At 39.0% G+C, this 26,632-nt stretch overlaps 1 protein-coding gene across 1 annotated transcript in view; it reads left to right on the top strand.

The window, feature by feature from the left end:
- The window catches only part of BMX (BMX non-receptor tyrosine kinase), a 1,099,638-nt gene that overhangs the window by 717,249 nt on the left and 355,757 nt on the right, over positions 1–26,632 (top strand). Inside the window, exons 11-12 of the mRNA XM_044072793.1 lie at positions 11,700–11,827; positions 24,962–25,036. Of these exons, the coding sequence (XP_043928728.1) occupies positions 11,700–11,827; positions 24,962–25,036 (203 nt within the window). The remainder of the gene's footprint in view (positions 1–11,699; positions 11,828–24,961; positions 25,037–26,632) is intronic.

The following is a 26,632-nucleotide window of genomic DNA, read 5'->3' as shown; positions in this document are numbered from 1 at the left end:
ATTTATTTATTTGTGTTTCTCACTGAATATTAACTCAAATGAAAGTTGTGACTTGTGTTTCTACAGTTAGTTCTCCACCCACCATCCCTGTTCTTGTTGTGGTGTTAATGTTGGTGGCTTTGAGATTGCCCACCCCTCTTGTAAATTTGTATTTGGATACTCCTTCTGGGCCCATCTCATTGGCTCACTCAACTGAGTGCAGTGAGATCATATTCTGATTTCAGGCAGTCCTACTGTGTACAAAGAGAGCATTTGGGAAGGACAATCCCTGTAGCCTCTTAATTGTGCTCAGTTTCCTCCCTCAAACAATAAATAAATAAATAAAATATATACACATTTTATTCAGCTGCTCTTACTGTAACTGTTTTAGTTGCTGTTCTGCGTGCTATCTGTTCAGTCGCTCTTACTCTGCACTTATTACTGCTTGTTAGTAGCCTTCTAATTTACTGCCTTCTGCACTTGTTTTTTAGTCATTTGTTAATTTAATTGCATTTATTTAAACTGTATTTGCTGTAATATTGCTATACACTCAAGTGAGTTTTGGCCCAGAAATCTTAGTTCATTGGCCGTTTGGGCAGTTTTTCCATCTCTTTCTACTTTCTGGTTTAAAAGCCCATGTTTGCATTTGGTCCCTGCCTTTCCTGTAACTAGTGTAGTCTAGGTACAGATTTGCTGTATCCAGGACTGTTGGTAAGCTTCTGAGCCCCCCAAGCCCTTCTGTGTTGGAGAGAAGCCTTCTAGCTTATCAGTGGCAGTTTTTTTCCATCTCTTTCACCTTTCTGGTTTGAAAGCGGCACTTGCGCCTATTTCCCACCTTTCCTATAACTAGTCTAGTCCGGTTACAGAGTTGCTGTATCCAGGATTGTTAGTAAGCTTCTGAGCCCCCCAAGCCTTTCTGTGCTGGAGGGAAGCCTTCTAGCTTATCAGTGGGAGTGGTAAGCATTAGTTAGCCTATCTACCACAAGAGGAGTGGTTCCTGGCCCAGAAATTGTAGCTAATAGCCGTTTGGGCAGTTTTTTTCCATCTCTTTCAACTTTCTGGTTTAAAAGTCGCACTTGCGCTTGTTTCCCACCTTTCCTGTAACTAGCCTAGTCCAGATACAGAGTTGCTGTATCCAGGACTCTTGGTAAGCTTCTGAGCCCCGCAAGCTTTTCTGTGTTGGAGGAAAGCCTTCTAGCTTATCAGTGAGAGTGGTAAGCACTAGGTAGCCTGTCTACCACAAGAGGAGTGGTTCTTGGTCCAGAAATTGTAGTTTCTTGACCATTTGGACAGTTTGTCCATCTCTTTCATCTTTCTGGTTTAAAAGACCACATCTGCACTTGTTTCCCATCTTTCCTGTAACTAACCTACTGGGTAGCACTAGAAAGCCTTAAACTGATACAAGCTTTCTAGCTTAGAAGAGAGACTTTGGAGTGATTAAGTATCAGTTTTCTGTATTTTCTTGCTGTACTTAACTGTTTTCCGCCTAAACACCGATTTTCCAACATTTATTGTGATTCAAAAGCTTGTTTTTTTCACATATTGTTGACAGCCTGCACTTTTAAGAAGTCGTTTTTTGTTTAAATAATTTGTTTAACTGTTGTAGGCTACATACTAAAGTGCGATAGCCTTTTCTGATTATTTGTAGTCATTTAAAGATGTTTTAAGTGTATTTTTTACTGTTTTTGCCTTATCTTTTCAAAAAAAAACCAAAAAAACAAAAAAAAAAATTCCTTGATTCCCGCCTTTCTAAGCTAGTATAGTCCAGTTTTCAGCCTAGTGCTGAATTCAGGACCGTGTTACACGTTTCTGAGTTGCCCGTACCTTACTTGGATAGAAGGAAGTTTCTTTGTTCACCTGTGACAGAGAGGAGCTTTGAACAGCCTATCTGTCCCTGGAGGAGTGGTTCCAGCCCAGAAGTTAGTTGTTTATTGGCCATTTTGGGCAGATTTCTATGTCTTTCATTCCCCTGCTATACAAACCACTTCTGCACGGTTTTGTGCGCCGGGCAGTGCCAGTTAGCTAGGGTTAAATTAAATAAGTCTCCTCTTCAGTTTTTCCTTTGAAACTAGTCTAACTCTCAACCTAAGCACTCAAAAAGCATCCTACAGCCCAGCACTTGCTCAGAGCTAATAGCAAGCACTAATATACCCTGACACTTGATTGCCCAGCAGGGCAAGGCTCTTTATTCACCCCTCACCAACCAAGCGACTAAGCAGCTCACCCTACTATTCTGGCATGACCAAAGGGCAATTTCAGGTGTACTCTCGAGTCTAACTGATGAATTTGGGTATCCTGAGGCAATGTTACAACTGCCTCATGTACACAGACAACCCTCTCCTCCTACCACAAAACACTAACATATGTGAGAGATGCAATTATACAGCCAAACTGGAGGCAAAGCTCTGTCCACCCAAGACTGAAACAGACAGTCAAGAGGAGAAGGTTAACGCTTGCAACACACCTCCAGCCACACATAGAGCTACTAAACCAGCACTGGCAAAAAATGCACATAAATACACAAAATCATACTTGAAGGCTCTAAATAAAAACCTGCAAAACCATCAGAGACCTCCAAAGCAGACACCCAAACAACCTGCACCTCCCGTCACAAACCAGACAACACATAAGACACAAAATCAGTGTGTTGCACAATCACAGCCCTTAAGGTGAAATAACATACCTAACACACTAGTAATAGGTGACGCTATAGCCATTCACACTGACGTCCCACTCACTAGGCTGGACAAGCAGAAGGTTACTGTTAGCTGCTGTCAGGAGCCAGAATCCACCACATAACACAAGCACTCAGGTCACTCCAGAACAAGTACAAATATGGCTCTGTCATTGTTCATGTTGGAGTGAATGACCTGAGATGTACTTCCCTGGACTACATGAAAAGAGACATGGAAGAGCTTTCTGATCATGTAGCCCAGGCTAGTATGACCCTGACCCTGAGTAGCATCCTGCCCTCACCAAGAATTATACCTTAGTATAAAGAAAAAATGATCAGTTTCAACAATTGGCTAAGCTTCTGGTGTCATTCAAAGGGGATCCAGTGTCTTTCAGCCTGGGACGACATGCTCGACAAGCCACTTTGCTTCGCAAGAGATGGCCTGCACCTGTCACCCCTAGACTTTTGAATACTGGCCAAGGCTCTTGCTGCCCCCATAGTGCCTTTTTTAGGCAAGGCTCAAAAGTCAAACCCACCTCTGTAAACAGCACAATTAACAAAAAACTGAGGGTTATGCTACTCAATGCCAGGAGTTTAAATCTGAAAATGCACGTGCCCAAAACACTCCTCAGTATGGAGAATGTCGACATATGTGCAGTAACTGAAACTGGTTCAAGGGTCCAGAGAGTACCCCAGCACTACTGGGATACAACTTGTACCACACGTTTCGGCCACAGAACACAGACCGAAACACAAAAGGAGGGGGTGTATCCATATTCATCAAGGATACCTACACCTCCAGGTTAGTGGCACAGCATGATACCTCTGAGATCATCCATGTGCAACTAACATTGGGCAAATCTGTAATGCAAACTGTGGCCTTCTACAGATCACCCTCCATGACCCAGGACCACCACTCCACCTTTCTGGAGACACTGGAAAACATGAAGGTCCTACCGAACTCCCTGATATTAGACGATTTCAATTACCCTACCATTAATTGGGAAAACTACTCGAGTACAAACTCCCAGGTCCAGAGCTTCCTTGAATTCATCAACTCAAACACCCTGGATCAGCTGGTAAACTCCCGTACCAGAGGTGAAAACATATTGGTGCTGGTCATCCCAAACATGGGGAGACAGGTGTTCCACACCGGAGGTCAACCCGTCACTGGTTAGATCAGACCATAAACTAATCACTCTTGATGTCCACACCCCACCACCACCCCCAACTAAGGAAACCACAGTAAAAAAACTTTCTATAACAAGCTTCACCTTACTTAAGACATAGGCAGTAAGTTTCACAGCCCCCACGCTAAAGGATAACGCAGCCCAAGATGCAGAAACCTTTACAAATGTACTCTATGAGTACCTACAAGGATGCATGGATCATGCCATCCCTAGCAAAACCAAGGCTCACTCCTCTAAAAGAAGGAAACCAGTCTGGTGGACCCCTGCCATAAACAGGCTATACAATAGAAGAAGGAAACTAGTTAAAAAAAAGCAAATCCCAAGAAGGAAAGATATCCCTGATCAGTATCAGTAAGAAACTAAGGTCCCTCATAAAATCATCCAAGGCTAACTTCAAAAGAAAAATAGCCAGGGATTCAAAAGATAACCACAAAGCCTTCTTTAGCTATGTTAAGACTCTAAGTGGCAACTCGCAGATATGCACTGAACTAGTGAGAAATAGCATAAAATATACTGAACCTACTGATATTGCCAAACATCCTGACAGATAGATTCAGTGCAAACTTTACCCCCCTCACACCCCCAAAAGGGCCCACAACAATACCGGAAAAGTGTAGTGTCCCGGAAATCACAGATGCACAGGTGAAAATAGCCCTTTTCAAAGCCAAAAACACAGCATCAATGGGGCCAGATGGTGTCCCAGGCTGCATCTTGCATGAACTACAGAATGAACTAATCCCCCACCTAAACACACTGTTCAACCTCAGCCTCTCCAGAGGCTACGTGCCCAAAGAATGGCACACAGCTTCGGTTATTCCACTCCACAAAGGAGGGGCCACAACTGACCCGGGTAATTATCACCCCATAAGCTTGACTAGCCTGGTCTGCAAGACTATGGAGCGCATCATCATGGAACTCATTAACAAAGACATTGGGAACCTCCAAACACTTGACCTGACCCAGTTCGGCTTTGTTAAGAGCAGATCATGCCTACTAAACCTGGTTGACTTCTTCAAGACAGTTCCCAAGGCCATAGACAAGGGAAAGTTTGTTCACACAGCCTACCTTGACCTCGCCAATGCTTTCAACACCATTCCCTACTCGGGTATTACAGAAAAACTCACCAGCCTGAACATAAACCCCTACATCATGAGATGGGTTGCCAACTAGCTTACAGACAGAACTCACACAGTAAGAATAGAGGGCTCCAGGTCTGACTCTAAACCAGTCACAAGCGGTGTCCCACAAGGCTTGGTCCTGGGACCCCTACTGTTCAGCATATACTTTTTAGAAGTACAGGCAAACACAGGAGGACTATGGCTAACCAAGTTTGCCAATGACTGCAAACTGGGAGCCATAATTGACTCTCTGGCTGACACGGACATCCTCCAAAAGGGCCTTACTGAGATGGACACCTGGTGTCAAAGTCATGGTCTCAAGCTAAATGCAAAAAAAATAAATAATCATCCCATTTGGGAAAAACACAACACCCATGAATTACCACATAGGTGTTAGCCCCCTTAATACAGAAGAGATCTGGTTACCCAGGTAGATAGTAATCTCTCCTTTGACAATCATATTGCCAAAGTAGTTAGGAAATCCATCTAATTACTAAAGGGTTTGCATCTAGAAATTAAGAGGTTATAGTGCCCCTCTACTCGTCACTCATCAGACCCATCAGAGTACAATGCCCCATTTGGGATGTACCTCACAAAACACTTCCAACAGCTGGAGAGACCACAAAAGTACCTCACCAAGATTATTAATGGCCTCAAACATATGTCCTATGCAGCCCAACTGAAAAAACTGCGGCTGTACTCAGTGGCATATCGCTTACTCAGAGGTGATCTCTGCCTGACTTACAAAGCCATGTCCAACTCAGAATTGATGGACATGCTCCACCTAAAGAAATCCAAGTCACTGTGAGCCACATGCTCTAGTGTGCTAAACCTGGAGGGATAGATTCCTGTCACAGAGACTCCCCATGCTCTGGAACAAAACTATATTAGGCAGAGCCCCTCACTGACACTCTTCAAGAGAAACCTTGACAAGTGGATGGGTAACAGAAAATACACCCCTGGGATCACTTCATTGGCTCTGCTTGACAGAGGATCAGTTAATTAATCAATGGGGCGACAAAAGCCGACACACTCTGGCTAGACTTATAAATGCCCTCGAGCAGATAGCTTAGTACCTACCTATGAACCTATGAACCTATTAAAAAGACCTCATCATCCTATGCATACAATTGAGGAGATTGCAACCCTCATGCCAATTGCCACTGTTTTTCTGTCTTAGATGCAAAGAGTACATTTTGGCAAGTAATGCTTGATCATAAATTTTCACTACTGATTACATTCAGTAGCCAATTTGGTAGATACAGATTTCTCACGATGCCTTTTGGAATAAATTTTGCCAGTGAAGTCTTTAAGCATGCAATGGAGCAAATTTTTTCAGGCTACCCATGTGCAACAATAGTCGATGATTTACTGGTTGGAGGTAATGATGAAGCAGAGCATGACAGAAACCTCAGGAAAGTTCTGGACAGACCTTGAAAAGTGAATTTAAAGCTCAATCTGCTGAAGTGCAAATTCAGACTACCAGAAGTTACTTAAGTAGGTCATTTATTTACCAGTACAGGCTTATGACTATATCCTTCCAAGCAAGCAGCCATTCTTGAGATGCCAGCTCCAGACAATGTCCAAGCTCTACAGCATTTTCTTGATATGGTTAACTATTTGGGCAAATTTATCCCTGATTTTACTGAGTTATCAGCACCTTTAAGAGAGCTGACACACAAAAATGTTGCATGGTCGTGGTTAGAACAACACCAGAGATCATTTGATAACCTCAAACAGCAAATTGCTAATCCACCTACATTGAGATACTATGATGTCCACAAACCAGTAGTTCTTTCCTGTGATGCTTCAAAGTTTGGTCTTGGTGCAGTTATTCTTAAAGAGGCCAAACCTGTTGCGATCCATCTAGAACAATTACCAAAACTGAAATGCAGTATGCTCAAATTGAGAAGGAACTTTTAGCACTTGTGCTTGCATGTTCGATGTTCCATGCTTATATTTATGGCTGAGCAATCCAGATAGAAACTGGCCATCAACCTCTAGTTACCATTTCAAAGAAGCCTATGCATTCTGCTCCAGCAAGACTACAAAGAATGATGCTCATATTGCAAAAGTATAATTTCAAAGTGGTCTATACAAACGGTAAACTTCTTTATCTGGCTGATACCTTATCCAGATTGCCCAGAAATACCACAGAACAGCTTGATGCAGAGAATTTTGACTTTGATGTCATGGAAGTGCATAATTTTTCTATCATGAGACTTGATGAGCTAAGAAATCATAAAAAGACTGATCCAATTTTGCAAAAACTCAACCATTTCATCAATGTAGGATGGCCGTCAAAGCAATCCTGTGTACTGTTAGAAGTACAGCATTACTTTCCATACAGAGATGAAATGCTGATGGAAGATGGTATCATTTTCAAAGGTCCAAAAGTTATTGTTCCTACTTCCTTACAATGTGAATACATTCAGATTTTACATCGTAGACACCCAGGTTCTGATTCTACCAAAAGAAGGGTGAGAGGACTAGTATTTTGGCCTTCTCAGCAAAATACTTTGATAAAGTGCTTTATTCTTGTTCAGTGTGCAACAGTACTAAGCCACATTTGTAAGACCAGCCACTTCAGCTAAGATAAATTCCTGAACTACCTTGGTCAAAAGTAGCAACTGACATATTTGAGTGGAACAGTCAACATTACTTAGGTTAGGTAGAAAATCAATCTCAAACCAGTTTGAATAAGAGTCTACCAGCACTAACTTCCGGTGCTGTTATTACTAAGATGAAACGTTAATTCTCAGTCCATGGTAGTCCACACAAAGTTAGTTCTGACAATGGTTCCCAGTTTACCAGTCAGTTGTTTCAGATATTTGCTGAAGAGTGGGACTTTATCCATGTTACTAGCAGTCCTGAATATCTTCAGTCATACAGCCTTGTTGAACATGCAGTACAGACTGCAAAGCAATTACTGGAGAGGTCAAAGGGTGACAATACTTGTATCTTCTTGAATTTACTCAATCACAATCTCAGAACTATACCCCTTGGCAACCAACTAGGCTCACCTGCTCAGAGACTTCTATCTAAGCAAACAAGAACAATCTTGCCTATCAGTTCTAGTTTGTTGGTGCCTAATGCTAAAAACAACAGAGCAATCAAAACCCAACTTTTTAAGAAGCATTCTTCTCATAAGTCCAGCTATGATAAAACAAGCAGATTTCTTCATCTGTTAAAAGAAGGAGAGGGTGAGGATGCAAATGGCAAAAGGCTTTGATCGAATTGGTAAAGTGAGAGGTATATGTACCAAGCTGAGATCCTACTTAGTGGAATCTGAGGGTATAGAGTATAGGAGACAATGCTCATACTGAAGAACATTTCACAGTATCCATTCCAATTCCTGATGATGTCCCAGATGTCCCCAAGTTGAAGACAGTCCCCATTGATAGAACCAATTTTGACTTTTATGTTACACATTCAGGTTGCATTTCCATACCTAGTGTAAAATACACAACAACTTGGCCATAATTGTTTTATATGTGTCTAATTTTGTATGATTGCATGTCAAACAACTAGTTCTGTATAATCGCATGTCAAAAGATCATTTCTGTAAATTGCATGTCATTGAATACTGTCATTTCATATAAGGACTATTTCTCAAAGAGGGAGGATGTAGCTTAGAGAATGTGTATGTTCCTTTAAGAAGCATTTCCAGATGTATCACGTGCATATAAATACAGAGCATGTGCAGGCAGCAGTGCCAGTTTGAGAGAAAAGACAGAGTGTGAACATGTATGAGTGTGGTAGTCAGACTGTTTATAAGTTTATTTAAGTTTAAGTTACAAAGCCTAATTTCTGATGTTTGTGTGTAATAAAGCTGCTTGACCAGAACCCACGAATGTTCATCTGTTTTATCCTAACCCGTTGAGTAACAGTAACCAAGGTGCCACCAAACAGGAAGGACTATGCATGTCAAGGTGCATGTATGAGACATAAATGAGATACTGCTGAGGTGGGAACAAGCATGGCCAGGGAACAAGCAAAGAGAACCATGATAGTAGGTTGTAGTTTGCTTTCTCATAAGTATTACCTATGCCAATAGCTAGTACACCAGACAGGAGAGGATTAGAACTGGTTGTGACAGTAGACAAGGTTGAATAACTTGGGAATGGTAAGGAAGTTGGTGGAAATGGCTGGCTACAACAGACACCTATATAAAGGAAAGGCTCCATCTTAATCCTGAAGTGACAGAATTGTTGAGAGCTAATTTGGTGAAATTTGCCCTCATGATTGTGCCTTTAACTTCTGATGGAGACAATGGAAAAAGGAATAAGTTCTCAGGCAGTAGGTATAAGAACTGAACACAGAACATGGAACAAGAAAAAAAATCACAAGAGTGCCTCGGCATGTAGTAGGAAGAGTCAGGAAAAGAAATCAAGAAGTTGCAATGATCCATGACGGTGTGGACACTGATGCTATCACTGGATCGTGACCTTAGGATAAGAGGTAGTGAGACAAGGATAGGTTGTTTAGGAAGAATGACAGAGAAGAAGATGATATTTTGATCTGCATTTGGAGGAGAGCCATGGAAGTTAAGAATTATGATGGGTTATTGGTGGATCATTACAGTGTACTGGTCCAGAAATACTTCAATTTGGGAGGAGGCTGAAAGAATGGTGGGAAGACTGAAGTAGTTGAGTGAAATGGGAGGAAAAAGTATAATTTGACTCTGCAAAGATCCATCTCAATGATTCTAAGGACCATCTTCTTCTCTAGTGAAACAAAATTACAACAGTAGTTAATGGGTGGAAGATTTTAACAAATGACTTAGAAAGGCTGACCAATATGGCAGATGAGGTTCAGTGCGGACACATTCAAAGTACTCTAATTGGATTACGAGAACTCTGATTTGAAGTATCATTAAGAGAAGGGAAATCATGATGACATAATAGGAAAAGGAGCTGGTGGTGTTGATCAGCCCTGGACGGAACCATTAGGAGCAGACCAAAAGGACAACATCTACATTTCTGTTATAGTAAAACACAGAGCACAGTAGTGTGTTCATTTTATGAATTATGCAGACTGAATCTCTTGGTTGTCTCCCCCATACATCCCTAGCATTCCCTTCCTTTTTCATCTGCCTAGTTTCTTATTGTATAAAGGGTTAATATAGCTCTGGAAAAAAATCTTCCCATAGAATACTCAGGTCTATATCAAAATCACAAAAGACGGAAACCATAAATACAAATACGTCAAAACGTAAAGAGCAAACTACCAGAAGTGCAAACCGCCTATTGAGTGAAAGGCAAAACATTGAAAGGATTCATTTGGCCAGCAGTGTGATTCTGGAGATAAGAGAATATACCCTTTCCCCCACTGTACTGCATTCTCGGAGTAGGTATATTTAAGTAGGTGGGTGGGGGTGCAGGGGGTCCTGTCCCCCTGCAAAAGTGTGTTATGTCACTTTTTTGTACTTAGTTTTGGTATACCTGCATGGCGCTGTTGGTTAGGGAAATCCATTGATGTTTTGTTTTTCACTCACTGGGTGTTTCGCTGTTCTGGTAGTTCGCTCTTTTCGTGTCAATGTATTTGTATTAGCGGTTTCCATTTTTCGTGATTTTGTTATAGACCCGACTACTCATATTCTCAGAAATATGTGATATTCAGTAGCAGAACTTGGGCGGCACAGTGGTGCAGCGGTTAATGTTGTCGCCTCACAGCAAGAGGTTCTCCGGTTCGATTCTCGGCTGGGGTGCCTTCTCTGTGGAGTTTGCATGTTCTCCCTGTGTTCGCATGGGTTTCCTCCGGGTACTCCAGTTTCCTCCCACATTCCAAAGACATGCATCTGGAGTGTTTCTCCCCGGGCCTCCGCTGAAAACAGGCTCTGTGGAACCTAGTCGGACATTCCTGGTCAACAAATGTTAAATAAAAAATAAAAAAAAAAACTTCTGAACTTGTTAAGTTTACTCTATCACATTTAAAGCAGTTGTTCAGATCTTTGATGACTAGCTTGAGCTCTGCTCATAGGCAGAATACAGATGCACCATAGCATTACCTATCAGGGAGCAGAACGGAATGTGCCATATAACTTGTAAGTTACCACCAAAGTTCTGTTACTGCTCTAGTGCTCAAAATAAGAACACTGACCAATAACCCATTGCAGTGTTCTATAGCTTCCTGTGATTTCTTCTAAAGATTCTTTGCCATGCCCATTCAGCTAGACAGTTAATTGACATTTGCTTATGATTTATGTAGAAAATGAGTCCCTACACTACACTTTACTTTGTATTTTCAAGTCTGATTTCTGCATAAATCTCACAGTGTGCATGCTGGCAACAAGGAATACACTACTGTGCTCTACGTTTTTGACCCAATATCTTTGGTCTGATACCATGCATGAGTTCAATGTCAGCTTTTAACTTGTTGGGGATATCTAACAAAGCTGCCCCAGCCTAGCAGTTGTTTATTTTCACCCCATTTTCACTAAACTTCAATAAAATAAATAGCAAAATAATAAGTTTACCTGTTTTTAAATGTATCACAGCTTTTTCACCATTTCTGATACCATAGTTTGGTGAAATAACAGAGCATTTCTACCCACATTGTAACTGTTTACTGGCTCCGTGTTTCTGTGGTAATATACAAAAGTGTGTTGGAATATTATTGTTAAACTCAAGGGATCTAACGTCACCCACACAGATTAGTGTCACCAGGACATTACAACCTTACATGAATGGTGAAAATTATAGCAATATTAGTAAAATAATATTTTTTTTCTTTCAGGGATAAGAATGGAGGAATCCGACACTACCACATATGCAGATCCAGTGACAAGAAATATTACATAGCTGAGGGTTATGTGTTTGAAACGGTTCCAGAACTTATTTATTATCACATGCACAATTCCGCAGGTAGGGTTACATTTTCCTCTTTTTCAGAACATGAATTTGGCAAGCTAAAACACCATTGAAAGTGTCAGTTCCTGTTAAGGAATAGCAATATTTTCCTTTCAAAGAAGTGTTCTTCAATGTCAGCTATAGAAATCATAGCACCATATACCACTAGTTCTGCAAACTAGTTCCGGGAGCTCATAACTGTATTTTTTTTTTACTTATTTATTTATGCATTTAGTTATTTAGAGGTGTTATTATTCTTTCTAGTAATTTAGTACATTGTCCTCATTTTCCAGCTTTAAGGTTTTCATGCAGTATCTGTGATAACAGTTTTACCTAAAAATTTAAACTAGACTGATTTAAGCTGAATATGTTCTGAGATTGTGTCTTTGCATGAGAAAGCCTTTAAGCCATATGATTGTCCATTTTACCATTTGTGCTGGAATGACTTGTGTCAACAAATTTAACAGAAGTACATTTTTGTCAATAAAATTAGTAGAAGTAAATTAAGGATGTCTAATAATAGACCAATATGGTCATAAGAGATGAATAAAACACAACAGTCATCTCTTACGACTTTTTTAACATTACCATTTATACATTGTATCTGATGATAAAGTAAAACTGCTTGAGTTAATATATTTAAACATACTTTGTTACTGTAGCACATTTTAAACATAAGTTTTATTAAAACAAATAAAATAAAATATGTGGAAAGAACTATTGTCTCAGCAATACTCCTTCACAAGGTTCCTATTAAAACAAATAAAATAAATATAAGCCAGAAGAAATAGTACAAATGCAACATGCCTTCACAAGGTTTTCTATTAAAACAAATAAAATAAAAATAAGCTAAAAGAAATGACACCTTTACAATATGCCTTCTCATGGCACTTGAGTTAGTATACACTGCAAATATGTATTATAGCCTTTGGCATTTTAAGAATATTATACAGTATCATTGTTTTAAGAGTGAATGAATGGCTCCCATAATGGATATTAGGAAGCTGCTGTTTTTCTGACACACCACACTGGAATCCTATATTTCCCAGTAGATGAAGCAGCCATGCATACTTGGCTGGTCCACTTGAAGAGTAATGAGACAGATCCGTAGTATGGACTCACATGTATAAGTCACATGTCCCATGATGTGTTGTACTGCAATGCTGCTTGAATTCCCTTGGCCTTGTGGATAAGTACTAACATCACATGTCTCATGCTAAACTGTATATATATGTCTAAAAGTTCTATATCTAATTAGTGCAATGCACAGAGTAAATACATCATAGACATCAGTGCTGTGCGGCTGTATCACAATTCCAGCTGCACTAAGTGACCCACATTAGTATCATATAAATCTCCCATCATCATCTTATGGAAGACATCTCTGAAATATATGAATGGAATTTATTGGAATTACTGTAAAAGTGGTGTGGATGTGGAACATTAGTGAGAAAGAAGGAGACCTGGGCTTGTCATGTAGCTGTTGCTTCTCTACAATGCCTATATTGCCTGTCCAGGAATAGCTGATGCATATGCAAGGTTGGGTCACATATGACTGTTCCACCATAGATATGTCATACACAGTAACAGTAACATAGTACATCATCATCATCTTTCGGCTTTTCCCATTAGGGGTCGCAACAGCGGATCATCTCTTTCCATTTCTTCCTATCCTCTGCATCCTGCTGTGTCACACCAACCGCCTGCATGTCCTCTCTCACCACGTCCATAAACCTTATCTTAGGCCTTCCTCTTTTCCTCTTACCTGGCAGCTCCATCCTTAGCATCTTTTTCCCAATATACCCATCATCCCTCCTCAGCACATGTCCAATCTAACGCAATCTCGTTTCTCTTGCTTTGTCTCCAAACTGTCCATCATGAGCTGACCCTCTAATATACTGATTCCTAATCCTATCCATCCTAGTCACACTGAGTGCAAATCTTAACATCTTTAACTCTGCCACATCCAGCTCTGACTCCTGCCTTTTTGTCAATGCCACTGTCTCCAACCCATATAACATAGCTGTTCTCACTACCGTCTTGTAGACCTTCCCTTTCACTCTTACTGGTACCCGTCTGTCACAAATCACTCCTGACGCTCTTCTCTACCCATTCCACCCTGCCTGTACTATCTTCTTCACCTGTCTTCCACATTCACCATTACTCTGAACTGTTGATCCCAAGTACTTAAACTCGTCCACCTTTACCAACTCTACTCCCTGCATCCTCACCATTCCTCTACCCTCCCTCTCATTTGCACACATATATTCTGTCTTAGCCCTGCTGACCTTCATTCCTCTGCTCTCTAGAGCATATCTCCACCTCTCCAGAGTCTCCTCAACCTGATTCCTACTCTCACTACAGATCACAATGTCATCTACAAACATCATAGTCCACGGGGCCTCCTGTCTGATCTCATCTGTCAACCTGTCCATCACCACTGTAAATAAGAAAGGACTCAGAGCTGATCCTTGATGTAATCCCACCTCCACCTTAAATGGATCTGTCACTCCCACTGCAGTCCTCACCACTGTCACACTACCCTCGTACATATCCTGTACCACTCTTACATACTTCTCTGCTACTCCCGACTTCCTCATACAATAACACAACTCTTCTCTAGGCACCCTGTCATATGCTTTCTCCAAGTCTACAAAGACACAATGCAGCTCCTTCTGACCTTCCCTGTATTTCTCCAATAACACTCTCAGAGCAAACATCGCATCTGTAGTGCTCTTTCCTGGCATGAAACCATACTGCTGATCACTAATCATCACCTCCCTTCTTAACCTAGCTTCTACTACTCTCTCCCATAACTTCAAGCTGTGACTGATCAGTTTTATCCCTCTGTAGTTACTGCAGCTCTGCACATCACCCTTATTCTTAAAGATAGGTACCAAAACACTTTTTCTCCACTCCTCAGGCATCCTCTGACTTTCCAAAATTTCATTAAACAATCTAGTTAAAAATTCCACTGCCATTTCTCCTAAGCACCTCCATGCTTCCATTGGGATGTCATCTAACATAGTACACACATGTGAAACCAGGCAGGTGCAAAGGCACCTAGACACCCACAGAGGTCATATGCAGGACCACCATGCAGTCACATAGCACAGTTGTGATTCACATAAACTGGGGGATTGACATGACTCTACATACCTGCAGGGTTGCAGAACCACATACATGAGGGTGGAAATTAAAAAGTGATAACTGCAAGGGATATCCAGATAGATACCAGTTAAGGGGGGCATGAATAGGAATATATGCTTTGTGTAGTACATGTGCCCACTCAATAATTCGTTTTGTCTGTGGTGTACAGGTATGGGCATGGCCACTCAGGAGATGCAACACATATGTAACACCTAGAGAAGTTCACAGTCAAGGTGTGATAGGTCAGTCATACCAGGGGTGAATTTATGAATACCTATCTAACTGTTTAATTCCTTCTTAAAGGAAGATATTTTAAGATATTGTTTGATCTAGAGAAGAAGTTTGTTCCATAAATGGGTAATAGTTGCATGATAAATCTGTCCATCCACCTTGATTTGTTTATTTGATCAAGCAGATTCAGATTTCTGGTTCTAGTGTTCACTGGGATCTTTGATTTGAGTAGAAATAAGTGCCTTAGATAGCTGGACCCTGAATGGACAAGAAGGCTGGGCAAAGATCACCCCTAAGGAGTTTATTGGACAGTTAAAACAGAGACAAGACTTCCAGCCTCTGTTGATAGCTTTGGTCCTTTAGGTGAATCATGTGATCCGAGGTAGTACATGGATACCTTGTAAATATTTACACACACACACACATATATATATATATATATATATATATATATATATATATATATACACACATATATGCGTGTATTTCTGTATCTATATATATATATATATATATATATATGTGTGTGTGTGTGTATATATATATATATATATATATATATATGTATGTATATATATATATATATATATCTGTACGTATATATATATATATATATGTGTGTGTATATATATATATATATATATATATATATATATATATATATATAGGATCTACTATACATGATCGAAATTTCAAAAAGCTGAAATCCATATGGCCGAGACCATATGTTCAACTTTTGAAATTTTGAACATGTAAAAAAAAAAAACCTACCTACATGTTGCTATCAGGGGGCAAGCCCCCCTCCACCCCCCACACCCTCTGCTATTTAAATATACCAACTCCGAGATCGCACTACAGTGTGGAAAATGGAAATTTTCCCATTCCACACTATAAGGAGCTGTCCGTTCAGAATGTTTGAACTTCCAAAAGTCAATCATATGGTCTCGGCTATATGAAAGGCAGTTTTTTTGGAATTTCAGTCATCTGTAGGGAACCCATATATCTATCTATCTATCTATCTATCTATATATATATATATATATTTGTACTTATCTTTCTCTAGACCATGTGGGTCTTAATATCAATATTGATATAATCTACAGCATCTAGGACCTCATAGAAGTAGACAGTTTTGTAGAAGCATGCATGATAATGTTTATCTTCTCTGGTGTCCCTAGGAACAAGATGCCTCTTCCACATGTTGTGCTATGATGTTGATACATTGGTTAGGTATTTACAGAGTAGAGACCTGTGGCATATCTAATGTGTTCTCTTTAAATCATTGAAACTAGGATGGTCAATGCTGCACATATCTTTGAGCCTACAGGATTAGGCATGGCATGCACATCCCTGAATTCCTATTAAGGTTGCCACAGTTTGACTATGTCTCATAGTGTATTCTGTCAACTCTGTAGTGATAAATGATTATCTGTTGCTCTGTAAGATGTTGATATTTGAGTCACTCTGTAGCATCTTCTTTAGTGCAGTGATCATGACACTTAACATTGTCACAAATAACTCTGGCAGTGACTGCCAGCACATGCTGTTGAACATCGCTGCTCCTGTACTTAATATGGCTCATATCGTCTAATCCTTGAATCACTGCGTATGAACTAGAAGGATGTGGGCATAGGGTACAGCAATTTCATGTCTTTGAATTGCTCCATCATCTTAGCCTCCTGCATTTGCATATTCCTTATTGTTCATTTGAATAGATTTTACATTAACATGTCATTATGCAGTGTCAGCTGTATGTGCTTGAGACACACATTCTCACTGCCACTTGTTCATTTTGGCAAGTGCTCTAACTTCAGCTAACTTATCTCCAGTAAGTAAGTATCCCTCCATACCTCTCAGTTGCCCAGATTTTCACAGAATGACAATATTTTTTCCTCATATTTTTGGTCTGTTCATTAAATCTGTGATTTTCTGGCAAATCACTGAGTATTGAAGTCACTAAAGAATGACATACGTTTGAGTTTCAGACTTTATATTCTTCGAAAAATGTATGCAAGCACAAATCCTATCTTTCTAGCAACCTTTTGAGTTTATAAGAGCAATATTTAAATTTGTCCCTATTTTTTGGACTTTTGTCACCCAATTATTTTTGCCTTTGTCCAGATTTCTTGTGCAAAGAGTTTGAAAGGCATAATCCCTCCCAAAGCCTGATCTTTTCTATCCCTACCAGAACCCTGATCCTAACCCTAAACTCCCACTCAGTACCTAACCCTAATGTCCCCTATTTCTCCATAAACCTAAAATTCCCTTCCCCTAAACCTAAATTCCAGATCCCTCCCTAAACTTAAGATCCCCTTCCTCCTTCCTAACCTTAGAGTCCCGATTGCTTCCTAAACCTAAAATCCTCACCCTCTCCCTAACCCTAAAGTTCCCAATCATGCTGCACTCATTCCATTTAACCCTCTGTAAACTTTACTTCACCACCCCTGCTCCATTTCCCCACTTACCTAGTCTGTAAGGACTTCCTCTGCTAGGATATGAGTTCTTAGCATGTGGCAGCTGTTTGGCAGAACTCATATTCGAGTCTGAGTACAATCAGCTGTTCCAGTGGTCTACCAGCCACTTGAATCCCTCGTTGCAAGTTAACAGAATTGGAGCAGCTATGGGCTCGAGTAGCTGCAGTGTTCCCCTTTATGCACTCATTTGTATGTTTTACAGATTGTGAAATTTCAGCCATTGCACTTTCTTACATTCTGTGTTTTTGGATCCCCTACACCATGCACACGACTACTACCCATCCTATTTTAGGCATTACATTGCACAACTTCTGTATGAATCCCAGACACCATCTTTAAATATTTCTCCACTGCCAGTTATGTTGACCTTAGCAATCACTTTATATCAGTCAGCTCTGGTTGTATATTAGGCACTCCCATCCCAACCTACTGGTGAATCATTCATAGTTCTCTATAAAAGTTTCTGTAGCTGCACTGATAAACTAAACCCAATGAGGTATAAACTGTAGAAAAAGTTTTCTGCAATAAACCTAAATGATGTAATTACAAAATCAACATCAGATCAGAGGCGATCTCTGCTTAACATACAAGGCCATGTCAAACCCAGAGCTGTTGGACATGCTACACTTAAAGAAATCCAAATCCCTCAGAGCTACACGCTCCAGGGATCTAAACCTTGTCATCACAATAAACAAAACATGCTGGAGGGATAGGTTCCTGACCCAGAGACTCCCCAGACTCTGGAATAGATTGCCCATACATGTCAAGCAGAGTGCCTCTTTGGACCTCTTCAAGAGGAACCTTGACGATTGGATGGGAGAAAGGAAATTCACCCCAGGGATCACGTCAGTCGCCCTGCTAGACAGGGGTCCAAGAAAGTAAATAATGTGGGAAGAAATAGCCAGGGAATTGTTATGGCTAGGCTTGTATAGGCCCTAGGGCTGATAGCCTAGTACCAACCTATGAACCTATGAACCTATGAATTATTATAGCAAAAGAAAAGAGTGTACAAAGCCTTCAATTTGTTTTATAGCAAAAGGAAGAGTGTACAAAGACTTCCAGTTTTATGCATACCAAAGGAACAGCACAACTCCATTCAAAACTAGCTGACTAAAACAACCAAAACAAGCCAAACTGAGTTTTATCTTTATTTTTTTATTTTTGTAAACAAGCTGCTTTATGTTTTCCTTATTAATGTACAGAATGTGATTACCCTATGTATGGTGCACAGACTCGTTTTGGCAGTTGACCCACTCTTATTATCTAAAACAATTTAGTAAGTCCTGAAATCTAGTAAAGAGGACTCAACCCAGAAACAGAAATTACAATAGTTATCAGTCTTTAGGTTCATTTGATGACATAGCTAAACGTTCCACTACTGATTGTAGTTTCTCCTCATTGCTGGCTTCACATAGCAAATGATTTTCATCCTCCTTGATGAGTAATCAAACCATAGCGTGGTGTTACTGCTGAAAAATCAGTTGTCTTGTTATTTAACAAAGTAAGCAAAGTTTAATTTTAGGTAAAACTTGCATCACGACAGATGATGACAATGACTTCTGCAACAATATCTGAAAAATGAAGCAGGAAATACAAGAAAGTAGTGTGGTAACACCAAACGTCACCACAATAAAGCCAGGAGATACAGTTGGCACAGTAGCTCAGACTTGGAGCAAGTTTCAGGTCACAAAGGACAGACCTGTCCAGTTCCTTCCTGCAACATGATCCAACTCAAAATTACATTCAAAGTCATCATGTCTGTTCACAGTAAGGTCTGGAAAAAAACAATTCCATGAATCTAATTTCAATACTGGAAAGTTTAGCTGTGCAATCCGAAATAGTGTAATATACTCCATTGTGCATATTTTAATAGGTCTTTAAAAAACTGTTTACATCCTGATATCTGGAAGCAGGCTAATTTGGTCTTGATCCACAAAGGAGATCCTTCCAAAGATGCCAAAGTACAAAATAGGGATCCTGAACACTCTCACATTACAGTAAGAAAGCTCTTTTTGTATAACATCTTACTTTCTAGATTCCCATTTGATGTGCAATAACATCTTGAATATAAGCATAATGAGTGGCATTGTCACTTCACAACTAGAGGTCCTTCAGTTCAGTTTTTGGCTGGAGTGCCTTCTGTACAGACTCTGCATGTCCACGCTATGGATGTATCACAAGCATGCTTCAGCAATGGATGGAGGATGGAGATGAGTTTGCTCTGAGTGCTACCACAACCTAAAGACATGTGCTAAGTGGATTGGCAACTGTACGTTGTCTCTCTATGTTTACAAAGTGTAAATGTGATATGCAATAAAGGCTTGGCAGTGTATTTGCAATCCTTACTTACCTAATAAACACTGTAAATGGTGGCTGGTCATGTATTCACTACAGGAGTGAGATGCATGTATATAGACCAAAGTAAGTGATTACACTGGAGCAAGTCTTTTGGAAATTAGCCCCTGATGTAAGCCTTATTTAATAGGTAGGCCTTGCACTGAAGTAAATCACTTAAACCAACAACAAGTCCTTCAGAATTGGGGCAGGCTTACACTCAAGTACGTGACTTACATTTAAAACAAATCTTTTGAAATCTGGCCCTTTATGTGCATTCTGCAAGATGTTTTACTGAGCTACTCAAGAGATCAAGTCACTTTAACGTTAGCACCCATTTAAAGATAAATTCACAAATGTTGATATCTATATCTATCTACACACACACACACACACACACACACACACACACACACACACACACACACACACACACACACACACACACACACACACACACACACACACACACACACACACACACACACATACATAAAGTTATATCTGCATCTACCTATATATATATATATATATATATATATATATATATATATATATATGTGTGTGTGTGTGTGTGTATGTAAATATATATATATATATATATATATATATATATATATATATGTGTATATGGGCTCCATACACTAGATCGAATTTTCACTAATTCGAAATAGTGCATGGAATGCTCACTGCAGCGAAAGTGCACTTAATCGAAAGTGCACTTACGCAAAGTTGAGTACAACGAACGGGTGTTGTACTGAACTTCCATGCAGTACTCACAGATCTTAGGGTTAGGGCACAGGTTCCCATGACCCGTGCCCTAACCCTAAGGTCCATGACTATCGCACCATAGTGGAGGACATAGCTTGTTTTTTATGTCCTCCACTGTGCTGCAGTGTTTTCGGTGAAGTACACTTATGCAAAAGTTCACTTTCATTAAAGTGAACTTTCGCAGAAGTGAGGCTTCCTATTACAAGTTCAAAGTAGTGAACTTTCGTTCTTGTAATAGGAATCCATATATATATATATATATATATATATATATATATATATATATATGTAAAATTTTACAACACTCCCCTTCCATTAAAAAGAGGCTGATATACAAAATATATTGTACAAAACATTGATATATAAAGACTGAATCATAACATGCTTATCATGTGAATTACATTATACAACACAGCAATTCAGGAAATTAACTCATGTATTTCCCTTTTACATATTATTACAGTCACAGTATCTAATAATTTTGTAATTAAATAGCCATATATTGAGTAGAGTACATATGTTTAGATGAACACATAACAGCTTAAGCACAATCTTTCTGAGAACTTTATACTTCATGCTTACTAAATATAACTGTCAACTGCTGAGCATTAAAAATCACAGCACTATCCCTTAAAAATCATAGCAGAGGGTCAAAATGAGACACATTTTTAATTTTTCACAATATTCTTCCTATAGTAAAAGCCATATAGTAAGTGATAGGGAATCTTTTTATAGGTTTAGTTTATTTATTTTGTGTGGTATGTCCTCTTAACCAAAGCATTTAATTAAACTAGTATATGTTCAAGTGTTTGGTCCTTTTCAGGAGTTTGTTCCAAAGAGCGTTACGTATCAAGTTTTGCAATTTGTACTTATTTATAGTTTTTGTCTCTTAACCAGGTTTGACTTTATGAAGAAATCTGTAAATTTAGGAGTAGCAAGGATTAATCTGAGGGACAGACTCCTATCACTATGCCTAAATCATAGCAATTGAGAGGAATAGTACCAAAAGAGTTAGCTTTACATGAATCTCGCAGAAAAGAGATTTCCCTTCAATAGGCCCATTTCAGTTCTAAGACAATGATATAGGACATTGAATATTTGAACTTTGAGGCACATTAGACATATCTGAATTTGCAGACACATGAATATCAGTTGCCCTTGCTTGCTTCAGGAAATGTTTCCTGTTTCTTTTGTAAATCTGATGATCACACCCTCTTATTAAACATGATCTTGGTGCTTCAAAATAGTGATTTTTAACACCTGAAGATTCTTGAATGGTCTGTCTTAACAGTACTTTTGTTTATACTGACATTCTCTCCTTTACCCTTCTCTCATCTTCTCCATATTCATTAACAAACTTCCTTGTGACCTACCCCATCTCCCACGTATCCTCTGTGCTGATGACATAGTGGTCATTTACCAGTCAGGTCACTCACACGACAACATTCAATGCCATTTCCAGTCAGACTTATATGAGCTCCACCAGTTGCTCATAACTCGTAATCTACTTCTCAACCCCACCAAGACCAAATTCATACTTCTTTGTAACTCTCACAGAAAATTCACCAAGCACCTAACCCTTTAACTAACTTTAACCTGCACAACCAATCCACAGAGACAAGCTCCACCTTAACATACCTAGATCTATGACTTGATCAGTCATTAAAAATCCATTTCCATGTAGACAATGTGAGAGCCAAAATAAACTCCTTCCTCTTCTGGGCCAAAAAGATTTCCCTTTTCTATCCCAACCAGCCAGAGCAGCCATTGGCAAAGGAGTTTTCCTTTCTCATCTTGAATATGGACTCCCAACTTTTTCTTCTTTCTCCAAGAAAAACATTGTCTTACTTCATACTATCTCTAACAGCATCTGCTGATTCATTACAAACTTACCTCTCTATGAGCATTTCTGTGCCACCCAGGAAAAATCTAAATGGCTACCCATAAAACAAAGATCTAACCTACTTTTAGGATACCAAATTTACAAACTACTCTAACTCCACACATTTGCTCATAAAACCTCCTCATATAACCAGAGACACTATTCACAAGCCACATCAGCTGTCATTACCCTTAGAACCAATCTTCACAGCACTGCACATGCCTTCTCCTCTCAGGCACCTATTTTTTGGCACCTACCCTTTGGCAAACTCAATCCACTGACATTTAGGAAACCAGCACTTATTCCAAAGCCAGACTGCAACTCAAAAAGCACATCTTCATCCAAGCCAAATGCTTTTGCTTCAACACAGGACATATTACCTAACCAATCTCCTTTCAGAATCTCTTCTCTAAAAGGAGAAGAGATTCTATAAGGAGATAGTTTAGGTAACATGTCCAATCAAGAGTTTCTTCTCTCTCAAGATTCACTGCAGATTGATCCACTTTAGAAATGAGTGTATATATTGTACATTACAATCTGCTTGATTGTACATTGCACTGTGTTTGTCCACTATAATGTGCATCCACATTTTCAGTGTAATTAGTCTGTACTAGTATGCTATTGCGTACATTTCTGTATTTTCTGTTTGTGAAATGCTTTGTATTTCACCCAGGCTGAGTCTGAAATTGGTCAGTATTGATCAGTGCACCACCCAAGTAAACAAATATAATTAAATAATTAAATAAATAAACAACCTATTGCAATTCTCTGTTATATTGCTTTTATTATATGGCACCGGTAAAGAAGAGAAGGTATGCAGTTGATACATCAGGTGCCAAATCAATAACAACTGAGATGGTGATAACTACATCTACAACTGAAATAAATAAATTCTTGTGATGTATTTTTTCAGTTAAAGATTGCTTCACTCAGACATCAAGTTATATGATATTATAGGCAAACCCCCCTTAGTTTGGTACTATACAGGTAGAAGCTTAACTGATATTTTAATTATTACTAATTTTTTTCTTTATAAGTATGGTCAGTCGACCTAATTATTTCTCCAGGTTTAGGGTACTTGCCTCTCCACTTTGTCTCCACTCATCTGCTCATCCTTGCAGGTGAGTACTTATTTACAGGGAACATTTCCATCATCTTGAAGGGATTACAAATTTGTTTTCCTAGTCTTAACATCCTTTCCACATGTGCTGAAATTATCACATGAAGCTGACAGGCAATGGGAGTAGCCTTGAGTGTATGCACCACCCCCATCCCATAATGTAGTCATGCGTTATTTGCCCTTCAACCATGCAGCTGACATTTTCTAGAGCTTCACTAAAAAGACACATAGCACACTCCCTTGTCTAGGACAGCCACACCCATACTCCTTCCCTGCACCATTAAGTACCAGAGCCACTAGTAAAACACAGGTCACTTTGGTCTTAGCCCTCTACATGGGTTATATGTTAGCTAGATGCTATATTGTTAGTGCAATGGTCATTTTACCATTTCACATTTCCTGACACTGGGGTAAATTCCCATGTAGCAGTCATTTTGTGTGTCTTTATGTTATGCATTATGAATTGTTTATCTGATGAATGAGTGAATAATTAAAGAAACGTCTAATAGCTATGAAGTTTATTAAAGTAGCAGACATTCACTAGATTTTATATATCTTTAATGAACTCAGTTTCCACAATAGCTATACCATGTAAATTAGTCATTAGGGAATGGTGTGGCTAACTCATTCTGTACTGTTAATTCAAGTAGGTTGCTGCATTCTGATTTACTACTTTTTATATATTCTCCACAGATATTCGCTCATGTAATATGCCAAGCTGGCTTATGTTTCAGCTGATGTTCTGTAGAGTCAGGATTTTGCATGTGGTGGGAAGACAATCTTACTTTTTTAAATTTTATTGAAGAAAAATGTTAATCATTGAAAATATATAGTTCAAAGCCCATGTTTTAATTATTTTAATGTGCAGATATATCTAGTATATACAAGTCTAGATAGCAGAGCTTTCTAAAACTGACATCTTTGACCTAGTAGGTATTTGTTGCCTTGCATACAAACTCTAGAGTTATCAAATGCAGAACAGATTGACAATGTGATACGATTTTTTATGAAGAATACACAAAGAGTTTATTCTGTGTAAAAAGAGGATATTAAATGTAGACCCTGGCTGAAGTGTCATCATTTTAGTAGAATTTGAGAGTCCTGTATCTTTCTTGCTCTAATAATATGCAGATATTATTTAGATAGACAATGAAAATGTTTATTCTTTTACTTGTATTTCTTTCCAGGAATAATTACAAGACTTCGACATCCGGTCTCAGCAAAGGCCAACAAGATTCCAGATTCAATTTCATTTAAAGACGGCAAGTGTATAATTTTTCTTTTTGTTCTTCTGTCCAATCTTCATGTATTATATACTGGAAAAAAATACAGTTATTGAAACTTTTTAAATGCATGATGGTCAACTTTTAAGATTTATCAATATTCTTTTGGCACAACTTTCCTTATTAAAATAGCATTTGAAGACTGAAAAAAGTATTCATTTCTTTTCAAAATTAAATTCTATAATACCTTGGCTACAGAAAATATGACTACGTAGTGTTCAGCAGACAGTAATAGGATGATACCATGTTTACTCTCAGTTTGTATTAGGGGTAACTGGTATTTACAATGCTGAACATTGTTTAGTCCATTATTTAATTATACAATGAGCACTATGTATAAATGTTAATTCAGAATCTTTAAATTCACATTCATTGCTGGGTGAGTATGACTTCTGTCGCCAGGCCATTTATTCATTGCTACTGGTAAATTCAGACTTATTTAAAGTTAAAGTATCTTCACATGTGAACGTAGCTGGTCTTGCCCATAGGTAAAACAGGGTACTGCTCTCAATGGCACTTTTCTAATGTTTATTTATTTTTTTTTTTAAAGTAAAGAAACAAGGTGTTTCTTTACTTTAAGAAAATAAATATATAAATGCATGGGATGCAGTACCCCCATACCTCTCAACTGTGCAGATTTTTGCAGAATGTCCAGATTTGTGCCTCATAATATTGGTTCATTTCTCATATGATTGTGGTTTTCTAGCAAATCATTGGCAAATCACTCAGGGTTTAAGTCAAAAATTAATGACAAACATTTGAGTTTTAGACTCCATACACTTCAGGAAATCTGTGCTATTGCAACACTTGTTTTTCTATCAACTTTCTGAGTTTGTAAGAGCAATATTTAAAAAGTGTCCCTATTTTTGGGCCTTTGTCCCCCCATTATTTATGGCTTTGTCCAGATTTCTTGCTCTAAGAGGTTGAGACATATGAGTACCCCTATTCCATTAGATGCAGCAGCTGTATCACCCTAAGGGGAAGTAGGTGTAGACATAGCCATTTCATTTATTGACCACCTGCTCCATACCACCCAGGATGTACCTAGACAATGAATCAGGTAGATCATAGTCAGAACACAGCACAAAGACAGCAGAACTGAAACTGTACAAGGACATCTGCAGCATGAAGAGACGCTAGTTGCACTTTGTTCTCAGCTGTCCTTGATTTTACAAAAATTTCTCTTTTTGCATCCAGTATGCTTGCCCTATCCATTATAAATTATTTTGACCGTCTTGTTAAACTCTACTGATTACAGTCAGTCAGAAATGGCAGACATTGCAGTTCCATGCTTTTTACTCCTCAGAAAATGCATGTTGATGCAAAACTTGTTGCATTAACAAACTGAATTAGACAATAAGATATAAAATGTTGTCTTGCCTGTGGGAGAATATTACCATCTGCTGCTCTTAGCTCATGATTCAGATGTACGGGATTATAATATTGCCATCTGCTGCTCTTAGCTCATGATTCAGATGTACGGGATTATTATGATACACATGAAGCAGCATGCAATGCAGTGTATGGCTACTATTTCCATGGAATAAATCTGAAAAATAATAAACATCCATTATT

The sequence above is a fragment of the Protopterus annectens genome, chromosome 5.part1, assembly GCF_019279795.1.
Source record: "Protopterus annectens isolate FY-2018-M chromosome 5.part1, PAN1.0, whole genome shotgun sequence".
NCBI lineage: Eukaryota > Metazoa > Chordata > Ceratodontiformes > Protopteridae > Protopterus > Protopterus annectens.
Note: the sequence above shows the minus strand (reverse complement) of the source record. Positions and strands in the feature narration are given on the sequence as shown.